General features: G+C 45.6%; 1 protein-coding gene across 7 annotated transcripts in view; it reads right to left on the bottom strand.

Moving 5' to 3' along the window:
- Positions 1–14289, bottom strand: part of LOC135396459 (A disintegrin and metalloproteinase with thrombospondin motifs 9-like) — a 99309-nt gene that overhangs the window by 14838 nt on the left and 70182 nt on the right. For all 7 annotated transcript variants that reach the window (XR_010423393.1, XM_064627440.1, XM_064627442.1 and 4 more), the window contains 4 exons: positions 11115–11276; positions 8895–9065; positions 5833–6000; positions 4876–5043 (listed from right to left, as the gene is read on the bottom strand). Coding sequence is in view for 6 of the 7 variants with exons in the window: in XM_064627440.1 (XP_064483510.1) it covers positions 4876–5043; positions 5833–6000; positions 8895–9065; positions 11115–11276 (669 nt within the window). In the remaining variant the exon portion in view is untranslated. The remainder of the gene's footprint in view (positions 1–4875; positions 5044–5832; positions 6001–8894; positions 9066–11114; positions 11277–14289) is intronic.

Raw genomic sequence — 14289 nt, 5'->3', positions numbered from 1 at the left:
GTTAAATATCGAAATTTTGTTGACGTTGAGCTGAACACCGCTGTTCAGCGTCCCATCGGATGCACTGCCAAAACCTCCGTCTCGAATGCGTCTTTTTCGGTTTCGATTTGTGGTTGTCAGCGATATATGATAGAATTGTGGTCGCGTTCGATGACGGCGATAATCGAGGAGTGCGACGTGTTGATATTTCGACATAGTTTCTCGAACTCCGGCGCTCTGCGACCGTATGAAAGCGCCAACTAGGACGACAGTAATGCTGCAGTAATTTGAAACTGCGCTAACTGTTGTTACAGACGTATATATAGCCTTAAGCCCGACCTTCATGGATCGATTTTGCTCGTGACTCACGCGCGTCGCCGCCGGCGCGACAAAGTTTGAGGTCCGCGGAAACAATCACGCGTGATAGAGCCACACAACATCGTTGACGATCGCAGTTTTACCACGCTATAATGCATGAGGCTGTTCCAAACTATGCATTAGCGTCAGTAACGATGGTCTCACGCGTGACGTCACACATGAGAGCACTGAAACCGTGCAGTTTCTCGCCTTCACGACAAACGCGGAAGGCATTGTCAATGCAAGAAGAGACCACTTGCCACCATCATTTTCTTTCTGAGGTGCTCATCACTAAATCATCCCACACTCTGTACATGTCATTGCTCTTTACTTCCATTCTGTCTGTTTCACCAGCACCTTACAATGCAAACACAGGTGTTCACTGTTCATGAAAGATTTTTGAAATGAAAGTTTTTGCTTGCGGTTTTCAGCTTGCCTCATGAGAATAGCACACTGTTTCATTGAAAAAATAATTTTACTGTACATGTGCATATAAACATGTATGCTCTATGCTAAGCTAATACGTTAATACGATAACGATAAACAATGCTTTATTGCAACTTCCAGATAACGAATACAATCAGGGGGAAGCCAAAAAGCAGCACGAGGCTGCTTGACAAGGGCATTACCCCTTTAATATAATCGTCGCGACGGCATCCAGCGAATGAACAAAATCATCTATGTAGTGTGAAATATGGAACGCTATTTTAAAACTAACCTTTAAACTACCTAATCTTTAAACACAACATTTAAAACTAGCACAACCATGACAAAATACTACAATGTGCGCAGTTCGGTATGTACAATACTGCACAATATACACAATTGTGTATAAAGTAACAAGAAATTGAGCTCCTATCCCGAAATATCAAATTAAATAAACAACGATCTTAAAGAAGAAAAGGAGAGGTCATTGATATATACCTTCTGCGTTTGAAAACTATTCAAACCGTAGGGAAGGGTATAAGACAGGGACTGATGGCCGTAGTTGGTCCTAAACCAGGGTATTGTCCATTTGTCACAGTGACGAGTACGTTGTGATAAGTGTCGTAACGCAAACAAGGATAACATATAATTATTATTTTGTCGTGTGGCAACTAGAAAAGACTTGAACATATGATAGTTGTACATACTGGTTATCTTCATTATCTTGAAAGTGGTAAACAAAGGCTGTGTGTGTGCACCGTAAGGTACATCGGCTATTATACGCACTGCCCGTTTATTATTACGATACATATTCCTCATTAGCACTTGGGACATTTTTCTAAGGATCAGCAGAACACAACTGTGAGTGTGTGTTTCCGGGGCTTAATTAACTTAATTAACTCTTAGAAGCCGTTATCCTGTCACGTGATATTCGAAGGACAATTTTGTCGATATTCGTATTCGATTCGTATCCAATATTCGCACACCTCTAATTTAAAGTGAAGATTTAGTACACGTGCACCACACAATTGCCTTGCACCTCCGTTCTCATCAAACAAGTAGCTCAAGGCAAAAGTCGGAAGCACAATGGTGCCGTAAAGCTTGCGGCAAAATCGGAAGTAGTTCACGCCTTCAGTAACTTAACTACTGTAGTTAACTACTTAAAATAGTAGTTTAACTAGTAGTTGCCACTACATTTCTGCAAGTAGTTGATAACTACTTTTTAACTACAATCATGTAGTTTAACTAGTAGTTTAACTACATGTAGTTAACTACTGGCAATCACTGGTATATACAGTCGCCGACCGATTTTTCGGACCCCGATTTTTCGGACATGCTCGATTATTCGGATTCGTTCACGGAACGGCCGCGGGTCCCATAGAGATGATGTATAAGAACGTCCAAAATTTCGGACGTCGTGCAGCTCCGTCGCTCGATATTTCGGACTCTGTTTGCCCAACCCGCGAATTTCTCTCATCGGGTGACGGAAAACATTGGTATCATCTGAAATTCGTATCAAAAGAAATCAACCAACTAGAATATTGAAGAAAAAAAATAGGCAGAGATGATTGTTGATTTTCCATTCCTCTGAGTAGAAGAGGTCTGTCGTAACGCTTTTGCGTCATCGTTTGTGGTTCCGCCCGCGAGTCGCGCTACAGCGCTGTAAAGCGAGCTTGACCTAAAGCACGCATGCGTTAGGTGAAGCCGACTTGCGGACTTGATGACGGCAGTGCCTCTGTCAGTGTACTTACAGTGACGAAATGTCGCTTCAGGAAATAGAAGCTGATGTTATCAGGCAGAGCTGGAAGCGCGTTAGGAAAGCATTGACAAATTTTTCCAGCCTACTAGGCCTTAGTAAAGTTTATTTTGAAGCAAAATTCGTTTTTTCGGACTGCTCGATTATTCGGACTCTTGCGCGATCCCCGCCGAGTCCGAAAAATCGGACGGCGACTGTATGTGTCATGATATATGTCATGTTATGTATGTTATGTTATGAAAACCAAAGTAAGCACTGTACTGACTCTGTGACTCTACCAGCTGCAATATCCTTGTGAACTCGTGGGAAGCTATCAAGGCAATGACTATAGAAAATCGTTCCTGTTCAACTGAATTTGTGAAGAAAACACAGAAGGGAGTACCAGTGATGACTTTATCAACGACGATGATGTGGCGGTTGACCTGGCCATCATTGAAGAGCTCCGAAACTCGGGCGTGGAGGTCTCCGATAGTGTAACATCCCATATCTATGCAGACATGGATGACAATGCCCAATTTTTTCCCAGAACTGTCTGATCACAACATAGCCGGCAGTGTTCTTGATCTACCGCCGGAAGTTTCAGATGACAGTGGCAGTGACAAAGAGATTGCAGTTGCACCCCCGTCAACCGCGGCGATCTTTACGGCCGCTACTACGCTCATGGAAGTGTATCAGAGCAAGGCTACGCTAGCAAAAATTTGCCGCAAACTGTTATCCCGTGTTCGTGCAGCGAAGCAAACTCGTTTTTACAGCTATTTCAAGCCGGTGTGAGTGCTCAAAATAAAATTTTGTTGAAACATTGCAGATTTAACTGCTTGTTTAAAAATTTGGACTGCTGGACAAGTCTGACTGATTTTGTGGCTCCTTCAAGTCCGAAAAATCAGTCGGCGACCGTAACAAAACTCGCTATTATCTCTGTCCACCTTAAGTAAGCTACATCTAATTTGCATAGCCTTCCTTAATGATGGTCTGCCATGCCATGACCACAGTCAGTCACCACACATGCATGTTATATTTGTAGTTGTTCTTGTGTTATCGTGTTAGTGCAGTTAAGTTAGATGCCTTATCTACTGCATCGGAAAATTTAAGGGGGGACGTGGCAATTAAAGCTAACTTCTTTATTTATAGTTCAAACTTAACCAAATTTTGTGTGCTTATGTATTTCAGCACCAGTATCTCAATGCAACAATCAGTTTCTGAATATCTCTTTTACCTATTGAGTTATAGGCATAAGCATGCTGTCTAACGAGCCTCTTGATTGATTGATTAATTGTCTTGAAATTTCATGATATTTTTATGTCAAAACATTACTAAGGGCCTGCCCTGTGCAATAAAGCTGTTAGTTTTTCTCCCCATCTCATTTATTACTAGCCAAAGTTTAAATACCCCTTGTCCTGTTTTTCTACAGATATACTGCTTGACAAAAAGGGCTTTACAAAATTTTCTGTATGAGATAAATAATAACTAATAGCTTTATTGCACTCCTTAATGTGTCTGGAACTCCATGCAACAGACAAAAAGCCTCTATCTTCAATCGTACAGATATGGTGAAGCTCGCCGTGATGACAATCAGATGCAAATGAAAAGCTGGGAAAACCAGCTCCGATGTTTCTTTTGCTCTATTTGTCACAAATTGCTACAGCAGCTCTTCAAAACCCACCAGGACAGTAGCCTTTCTAGTCACGCAGCTTTTTCAGAGCCTAGTATTACGTAAAATCAATGTCATCGTGCTTTACAAACTCCCCGGAACAGCCGACGCGGCATGGAACATCGAGGAAAGCGCGCATTTTTAACGTGGCGCACTGCCTCCGCCAATAGGAGGGCCACGCGCTGGCCACGTGACTCTCGGGAGCCAATCACTTTCTGAGTTTTGCTTTCATCGATCGCGTCCTGCTCCCTTATTTGCTGTCGGAGAAGTGCGAAACTACGGCCATCGGGGAGCTGGATTTCTCCTCTTTCAAATGATACCAAGATGGCGCCGATCGGTGGGAAAGTTATCGCGCAATTGGCAAAACAGAAAGAGCCTTCCGAGCGTAATTTCTACTAACTTTTTTGCGAGTGCGGGTTACAAAAATAAGTATTTAATCAATTTCTAGTCTGAAATTGACTGAAGTACTTCGTGACATGATAAGTGAAGGCGCGAGGAGCCCAAAAATGCACACTTTGAAAAACCGACTTTTTGGACAAAATTCGACATTTTAATTGCCGCATCTCCCCTTAAGTGCACAAGCTTGTCACTGTCAGCTTCCCGTGGCTGTCATATTTTCTGTTATCCCAGTGCCAATTTAAATGTGCTCGGTGATAGCGCCACAATGATAAAATTAGAGTAAAGCCCATAATCAGTGGTTTGCACTCACGGGTGTCCAGCGGGTTTTCTTCCAGCGGTAGTGACAGGGTCGCAGGAAGCAGGGCCGCACCTGACTGCCTGGTCGGGGTCCAGAGCAGCTCTCTGCAGATACTTCTCGGCCTCGCTTCATGCAACGAGCCACTCTCTTGTGAGTACCGTTGCCGCAAGGTGCCGAACACTGCATGGATGTATGATTTGTTTAGTATCTTCATACATTATGGCATCGGTTCAGGTCAGTATGAGCTGTGAAGTAAAACACAGAAACAAATACAGTTGAACCTCTCAACAACGAATGTCGATTTAACGAAATCCTCTGTTTTACGAAGAATTTCTGTCGCTTGTACGCGTCCCCATAGATGCCAATGTACTTTCGCACTCGATTTAACGAAATACATTCGTTTGATCGGCTCTATTTAATGAAGTCTTTGGGCAATGAAAGCCGACGAAAGCCTTCTGCACGTGTCTTTCCCTTTCACCACGAAGAAGAGGAAGAGAAACCCTTCCCTTCTCCGTTGTTCTCACACGAGTTTTCGTTGGTTACTGCCGGGGCGACACTCTACCCCATTGGTGATATGGGGAATGAAATAATGAGCCCCTTCACAGTAAGGATCGAAGTCCTATGGTGTCCAAATAGGTCAGAAGAGCTTTGAGGGCAGAGCACTGGTGGGCTGGATTTGGCCATGAACCAATTTTGATAGAAAGAGGGGGTGAGAATACAGCTGATTAAGAGTCCCGGAATGTGTAGCTCGGGAAGGTTGGTAGTGTGGGCAATGAAGAAGAATGTGCTCTAGATCTTCTAGATCACTGCTGTGACGACATCTGGGAGAGCCAACTTGTCTCAAGCGGTAACGCCACTGAGCTGTGAAAGCCCCATAGAGTCGCATCCGACGAATTAATGCAGCAGTAATGATGCTAGGTATGCTTTTTACATTCTTGAAGCCCGAAACAGAATGAGAATAACACTGACCGGTGACCATGGAGACATCTGCCAGCGAGGGCAAGCAGCCAGACGACAGTCACGCTTGTCTGGAGGAGCTGCTTCCTCTTTGCAGTGAACATAGGGCACAGGCCTATGGCCTCCGTCCAAGCATTCCACGCTGCGATGCATCACCCCATCACCGCAAGTTGCAGAACACTGGCAAGACAATAAATTTATATTTCAGTTTTGCATCCATTATACAGGAAGCTTGAACACCATAAATATAGTACATTCGAGCCTGTTGGATAGCTGCATGCTAGTATAACAATACCGATCGGAATATGAAATCCTATCATAGAGTATCATCATAACAATACTCCATGTATCGCTATGATGATATCCACTCTATACGCACAAACGTTTACAAAACTGCCAGTCACGATCACACGAATGAAGTAGAACAGTACAGGTAGAATGCCACTCCACATGCACATGTTTTAAAAGTATAAAAACATTTTACATATTTAACTCTAGGTTGACACGGGCCTTAGCCACGTAACTGAGAGGAAAATAAGCGTGTTCCACGCATCTCATGTTGGCAACGCTGGTTAAGCTCACATCCATCCTGTCTTTACTGTTTTGCTCTCATCAGCGATATCTGATCTAGTGCGTTTCTCAGGGTGGAACATGTGATGGCTAAACGTTCCCACTTGGGAAAGCAAGGGTGGAAAGTTTACTAACGTAGAGAAACAGGGTAGTTGGTAAGCCATACTTAAATTTCTTTTGCAGCAGAGAGACAAGGACAGAAGAAACGCAGCCTTCCTGTCTGTTTCTTCTGTCCTTGTCTCTCTGCTGCAAAAGAAATTTAAGTGGAAAGTTCAGTATCGTACTGAAGAATTCTACGAAAGCGCCCGATTGTTTTTCTGCCTTTAGTGTTAACTATGTTATGCTAGTGTTAAAACGGCACAAAGTACCATGTGATGCTTAGCTACAACTGTATTTTGGATTTGTAGGTGCTTTATTTCTATGTTATGCAAGTTAAAAAAATAATTTGTATTCATAAGTATCTCCATCAGCGCGAGCACTTGCCGAGCAGAATTGCATAATTTCTTATTCCCTGCCGCTGCATTTGAGATTAGCCGCAGCAGAAAAACCAGGGCCTTATACCATTGCCCATCATCCAGTGTTGTAACCATCAACATTTTCACTAGCAGAACTGTGCTGCCCATTACAACACACCTCGTCCAAGTGGCAATGCACAACCCTCTCCTAACTCACGTTTTGGAAAGCACTGTACTTAGCAAGGAGGTTTTGCATCTCGTTAGCAATCTCCGTTACATCTCGCAAGCGTCTTCGAAGTCCTACGTTCTGTAATGTGCGTCTAATCCTTATCGGTTATGCGCAGTTATATGCACTGTGCTCTCACTCTAATGCTCTAGTTCTTGAAAGTGCCTCCTTCCTTTGTTTTCAATAAAAAAATTGAATCTTGCTGTTTGATTTGCACACGTTTTACTGGCGGAAGAGAAAATTTGGGGAGAATTTTGTTCTCTATACGTGAGCAGGCACTTTCAAGACGATAGCTATGTCTAAGTATTGTTTACGTACATGGTGAGCTGACGGGAACCAGCAATTTGATCCTAATATAGGAGTTATCGTTACATTGAAGATGGGCTAAAAAATGGGCTGAACTGTACATAGATCATGATGATGGCAGAGGGAAAAAGGTCCAACATCAACCAACAACTTGGGAAAACAAGGCATCTGTGCTGGCAAACACTACAAAGGTGGTGTACCGTATTTTCTCAAATCTGAGATGACTTTTTTTTTCTTCAAAAATCCCGCGTCCTAAAGTCGGGGGTCGTCTTAGATTCGCATATACATGCCACGACGACATCAGGCGAGAGGCGGGAGCGGGCAACGAGATCGGGACAATAGCGCAGTGTGAAAGACACCACATGTTGCAGTTGTCAGCGCCAGTCAGCGCGAAAGGTGCAAAACAACGAAGCAACACAAATACGAGCAGAATGGGAACTGCGTTCATTCTCTGTCATGGCGTCGTCGCTGTGCTGAGCATTTGAGCGAGAAGTTATCGCTTTCGCCACTGAATGCGGCAACAATTTAGCTGCGGCAAGACGGTTTCAAGTATCTGAAGCAAATAGCTGATGCAACAGGGTGAGATGTGCCTGGCGATGTTGTCATGCATGCTTTTAGAAAGTGTGGTTTGTCTAACGCTTTAGGCGAAACGGAGGGCAGTGAGCTGTGGGCAGATAGCGACATAAAAAACAGTGTCGAAAAAAGGGGTGAGGAATAAATAGTACTGTGCATCGTTTCCAAATGTTATACTGCCTCCCAACCTCTGTTTGCTTTTTTCCCAAATTCATTTATCCTGAACTTAGGGCCAGTCTTAGATTCGAGAAAACACGAAAAGTGCTAGAGAATGTCTGATGTGTGATGCGCGCCAAAATGCTGAGCTGAAACCAAAGAGCACCAGAAGAACAACCACTATGTGGGAAGGTGGCATACCTGGGATGCCTACAAACAACTACTAACAACTTGGCGGACCAAATAAGCAGCCTCCCTTAGATAGGGGGTTGCCCTTCCAGTGCACTTTCACACTAGGTTGCGATTTCGAGTGAATTTCATTCCAAAATTAATTACCAAGTTCAATAATGAATTTTAAGTAATTTTAACCACCATTTTGTTTCACCATATTCCCATTTTAGCACAATAATGCAGACATTTCAATTTTTTATATGTGTACCACCAAACTACACTTTTGTGTTACACATCCGTGGGCTGCATATTGGCTTTTTGACAGCAACCAGTGTCATGACACACACTCTACATCTCTGGGATTTCAGTTGTTTGGTTTTCCGTTCACAGAAGGATCATATCCACACTGAAGCTCTTTATAAAAAAAAAATTTAAAAAATAGAGAGAAAAAATGGAAGAAATAGAGAAACTTTGCAAAATAAATTAATAATGAAATTCACAGGGGCAGAAGTTTTCATTGTCCTGCGTCTGTCTTTCGCAACTTAGGAAGCACAGATCAACATGCTAATGTTCTCTCACGTGGCATATTTTTTTGACACTGGGAGTACTAAGGTTACCTGGGACCATGCTCCAGATTGCCAACGGTACGGTGGTTGCGCACAATCCCGCGAGTCGCAAGGTCTCACTTCCTGTGGCTTTGGCTTGGAACAGCGAGAGTCAGACTGCGAAACACCTGCCCAGTCCTGGCACACCACACGACGTCTCTGCTCTCCACAATCTGTGTTGCACTGCAATGGCACAGCAGTATCAGCACCCTTTCTCCAAAATGCACCACAAGTCATTCCTAACAAGGACATCGTTCTCATAAGAAATGGATGAACTGAGAGGAGATAGCAGCGATTAATATATCATTAGTACAAAGAGCAGAAGGATATGCAGCACCGCCGGCTGCTGTTCAATCGCGACACCTCTGCTAGACCAACATCACCTAGAGACAAAACCTGATCACTTGAGCGACTTGACTTAACAAATTAAGGGCCCACCAATCACACCGTTGCTTTCAGTGGCCGTAGCTATAGGAATGAGCCACCATCAGTCGCATGGGAACCCACTGGTAGCTACAGAAAGCCGGTGTTTCAAAATCGTTTGCAGCAATTGGCTGACATCTTGGCTGGCTGGCGCGATTGGCGGGCTTTATATGTCTACATGCAAAGGGTTGAGGAGGCATTGAGCAGGCCTTCTCTATTGAGGCGGCGTTGGCTAGACAGGTCATAAAGGGGCATTAAAGTGCAAAAATTTCTCTTCGCGATATGAAAGATTCTGTCATCATGACAATAAAGTAAAAGGAATAAGATTCACCCAACGCACAGTTTGTAATTAAAACGTGAATACAGTAGAACCTTGTCATAGTACGAGGGGCGTTCAAGTCAAACCGGGCCTTTCTGTCTCCTAAGTGTACAAATGGCTTGCGCTACTTCTTTTTCGTCATTTTCACACGCGACAGGCCTCCGCATTCACCACGTGGTGGTTCAAAGTTTGTGCAAAACAAAAGGCATGTGCTGGACAAGATGGCAGACAACGAGGTGAGCACGCACATCGAACGGTGAATTGTTATGAAGTTTCTCGTGAATGAAGGCATAAAGTCATCTGAAATTCACAGAAGACTTCAGGCTCAGTATGGCCATGATACACTTAGCCGCAGCAAAGCGTTCCGAGTGGTGCAAACGGTTCCGAGACGGCCGTACATCAGTGCAGGATGACCCTGCCCGGGGCGGCTCAGAGGCCAGTGTCAGAGTTCCTGAGAACATCCAACTTGTGGAGCGCCTGATCCTCAGGGACCGGCGGATAACATGTATCGATATCAATAGTGCATATTGCTGCCAGGTTCTCAGGGATGTGCATAAGGCGCTGAAGCAAAAGCTGCTGGGCCTCATCACCAAAGGAGTCCTCCTCCTACAGGACCATGCACTTTCGCACACCTCGCATCTCACGACACGCACCTCACAGGAACTTGGCTGGGAGTCGCTGCCACATCCCCCTTACAGCCCAGACCTCGCCCCCAGAGATTTCCATCTCTTCGGGTCACTGAAGGCGTTCCTTGGGGGCCGCCACTTCAGCTACGACGATGAGGTCAATAATGCAAATCCGATCATGGCTACTTCACTCCGGTAAGGATTTCTAAGTTTCCCAGTTCTCAATTTGGTGACGTGACGTGTGTCTTCTTTGTTTGTGTGTGTGTGTGACGTGAAGTTTGGGAAATGGCGGACTGTGGTAGAAAACGCAAAGTGCTGACACTGCTTCAAAAGATGATGTTGCAGCAACTGGTGGCCAGGAACGAACTGACGCATATGCAAATCACCGACAAATTTGCCATTCTGCAATCGACAGTTTCTGTTTTGGTGAAGAATACGGCATTTTTCTAACACTGCAAAGTCCCTATTTGTACATAGTAGTATAATAAATCTCTGACTTGTCCTGCTTTATTTATGACTCTTAAAGCTACATCTGATATAGTAAAGTTATCCACAAGTCCCTGCCAGTTTACTATAAACAGGTTCTACTGTAAAGGTGCCAATTTGGAGGTTCCTCTTTTCTTCCTCCGAATCTGCACAAAACGTCAAGGGCATGTCACCCCCAGCACATCCAATTGCAAAAGGAAATATATTGCGGGAACTGCCCCTTCCAAACAAAAAAATTCAAAGCAATTTGAAATGAACTTTTTGAAGGTGTTTCTGCACCACTTTAGGTGCTAGTGAACACGTTATATATTGCATGAACTGATTACTCTGGCATATTCTGCTGTCATGGCAGTCGACTCCCAAATATTAGTGCCTTACCTGGGACCAGGTTCCCAGAGCCCACTTTGGGCAATCCTCAACGTGGCATGCTCGACTCTCGGGAGGCCTTCCCTTTAAGGGACACGACGAGCTCTTGCTTTCCATGTCGTCAACACAGATCACCTGTCTTCGTTGGTGTCCACCACCACAGCTTCGGGAGCACTGAAACACAGATGTACCACTTAGCACACTGTAATGCATACTAGAGTACTGAGTAAGAAATAATTATTTTTCGAACACTTCATACTCGGCGAGTTATGTACCCTCGAACAACACACGTACTCGTCAGCTCTGACATCAGAGCTCCGGTCGTTCCCATTGGTAGTTGTAAGCATGAGACCTCTCGCTCGCTTCCTCACTGGAGGAGACGCCTGCCGTGATGTCAGAGCCGCATCATAAGTTTCTGTATTCACGGTGCTGGTTTTCTACGAGTCTATTACCCCCTTCTAAGGTTCGGAATCCCGAGCAGTTTTTACAATCCTGGGATTTCGGGATTTCGAAATGTAGATCCCGGGATCCCGGGACAGGATCGGGACTTTTTTTGCAACTATACCCAGGATGTCATATAGGACTGTATCCACTTGCACAACCATGCTATCACAAACTGCGATATAGTTCGTGTCTTCTGACATACCCACGGAACATTCTAGAAAAAAAAAAAGCGCAAAAAAGAAAAAGAACTGCTTACGGGGCAAAACCTACGTATTACATTGAGCATTCGCACCGTGCCAGAATGTCAACTGAAATGCCGCAATGAAATGAGTCTCTTCTTGTCGTCTGTTACTGAACATCTTCTGGATGTGCCCCAGGATATTTCCTGAGTTAGTAGTGCACGAGAAGATACATACTTATGACGTACAGCAATTCTACTTACGCAGCCGCTAAAGCCAATGACGTATTTCGCATGATCCGCTGGAGTATTCTGGGGAATGTCACTTGTGTGAATACATGGAATAATGCAGTTTGCTCTTCTTGCCTTTTGTTCATCCACAGTGACTGTTGTGTTCTAGTCTGCAGCAGCCGAGTCTATGATTTACTGAAAAGGCTGTCTCCATGTTCTCTTTTGACTTTCAAATATATACTATATATATATATATATATATACAAAGGAAAAATAGCCGAAGCTCTGTAGCTGCACGTTGAGCACATGTTTACAATTTGATCGTGCCCTCCCAGCCAAGGACAGCTGTTTCGGTCTACTTGGACCTCATCAGCTTGGCGCAGGGAAGTGACACGATCTTGGATCGGCGCAACAGTGCGTCTCGGCGAGACGTCAATGTTCCACGGTGACAGCGTCACCTGTGGAGGCCGCAGTGCAAGCCAGCAAGTACATATACAAAGGAAAAATAGCCGAAGCTCTGTAGCTGCACGTTGAGCACATGTTTACAATTTGATCGTGCCCTCCCAGCCAAGGACAGCTGTTTCGGTCTACTTGGACCTCATCAGCTTGGCGCAGGGAAGTGACACGATCTTGGATCGGCGCAACAGTGCGTCTCGGCGAGACGTCAATGTTCCACGGTGACAGCGTCACCTGTGGAGGCCGCAGTGCAAGCCAGCAAGTACATATACAAAGGAAAAATAGCCGAAGCTCTGTAGCTGCACGTTGAGCACATGTTTACAATTTGATCGTGCCCTCCCAGCCAAGGACAGCTGTTTCGGTCTACTTGGACCTCATCAGCTTGGCGCAGGGAAGTGACACGATCTTGGATCGGCGCAACAGTGCGTCTCGGCGAGACGTCAATGTTCCACGGTGACAGCGTCACCTGTGGAGGCCGCAGTGCAAGCCAGCAAGTACATATACAAAGGAAAAATAGCCGAAGCTCTGTAGCTGCACGTTGAGCACATGTTTACAATTTGATCGTGCCCTCCCAGCCAAGGACAGCTGTTTCGGTCTACTTGGACCTCATCAGCTTGGCGCAGGGAAGTGACACGATCTTGGATCGGCGCAACAGTGCGTCTCGGCGAGACGTCAATGTTCCACGGTGACAGCGTCACCTGTGGAGGCCGCAGTGCAAGCCAGCAAGTACATATACAAAGGAAAAATAGCCGAAGCTCTGTAGCTGCACGTTGAGCACATGTTTACAATTTGATCGTGCCCTCCCAGCCAAGGACAGCTGTTTCGGTCTACTTGGACCTCATCAGCTTGGCGCAGGGAAGTGACACGATCTTGGATCGGCGCAACAGTGCGTCTCGGCGAGACGTCAATGTTCCACGGTGACAGCGTCACCTGTGGAGGCCGCAGTGCAAGCCAGCAAGTACATATACAAAGGAAAAATAGCCGAAGCTCTGTAGCTGCACGTTGAGCACATGTTTACAATTTGATCGTGCCCTCCCAGCCAAGGACAGCTGTTTCGGTCTACTTGGACCTCATCAGCTTGGCGCAGGGAAGTGACACGATCTTGGATCGGCGCAACAGTGCGTCTCGGCGAGACGTCAATGTTCCACGGTGACAGCGTCACCTGTGGAGGCCGCAGTGCAAGCCAGCAAGTACATATACAAAGGAAAAATAGCCGAAGCTCTGTAGCTGCACGTTGAGCACATGTTTACAATTTGATCGTGCCCTCCCAGCCAAGGACAGCTGTTTCGGTCTACTTGGACCTCATCAGCTTGGCGCAGGGAAGTGACACGATCTTGGATCGGCGCAACAGTGCGTCTCGGCGAGACGTCAATGTTCCACGGTGACAGCGTCACCTGTGGAGGCCGCAGTGCAAGCCAGCAAGTACATATACAAAGGAAAAATAGCCGAAGCTCTGTAGCTGCACGTTGAGCACATGTTTACAATTTGATCGTGCCCTCCCAGCCAAGGACAGCTGTTTCGGTCTACTTGGACCTCATCAGCTTGGCGCAGGGAAGTGACACGATCTTGGATCGGCGCAACAGTGCGTCTCGGCGAGACGTCAATGTTCCACGGTGACAGCGTCACCTGTGGAGGCCGCAGTGCAAGCCAGCAAGTACATATACAAAGGAAAAATAGCCGAAGCTCTGTAGCTGCACGTTGAGCACATGTTTACAATTTGATCGTGCCCTCCCAGCCAAGGACAGCTGTTTCGGTCTACTTGGACCTCATCAGCTTGGCGCAGGGAAGTGACACGATCTTGGATCGGCGCAACAGTGCGTCTCGGCGAGACGTCAATGTTCCACGGTGACAGCGTCACCTGTGGAGGCCGCAGTGCAA

Source organism: Ornithodoros turicata, chromosome 6, assembly GCF_037126465.1.
Source record: "Ornithodoros turicata isolate Travis chromosome 6, ASM3712646v1, whole genome shotgun sequence".
NCBI lineage: Eukaryota > Metazoa > Arthropoda > Arachnida > Ixodida > Argasidae > Ornithodoros > Ornithodoros turicata.
The sequence above is the reverse complement of the archived record's forward strand: the minus strand, read 5'-3'. Positions and strand labels throughout refer to the sequence as shown.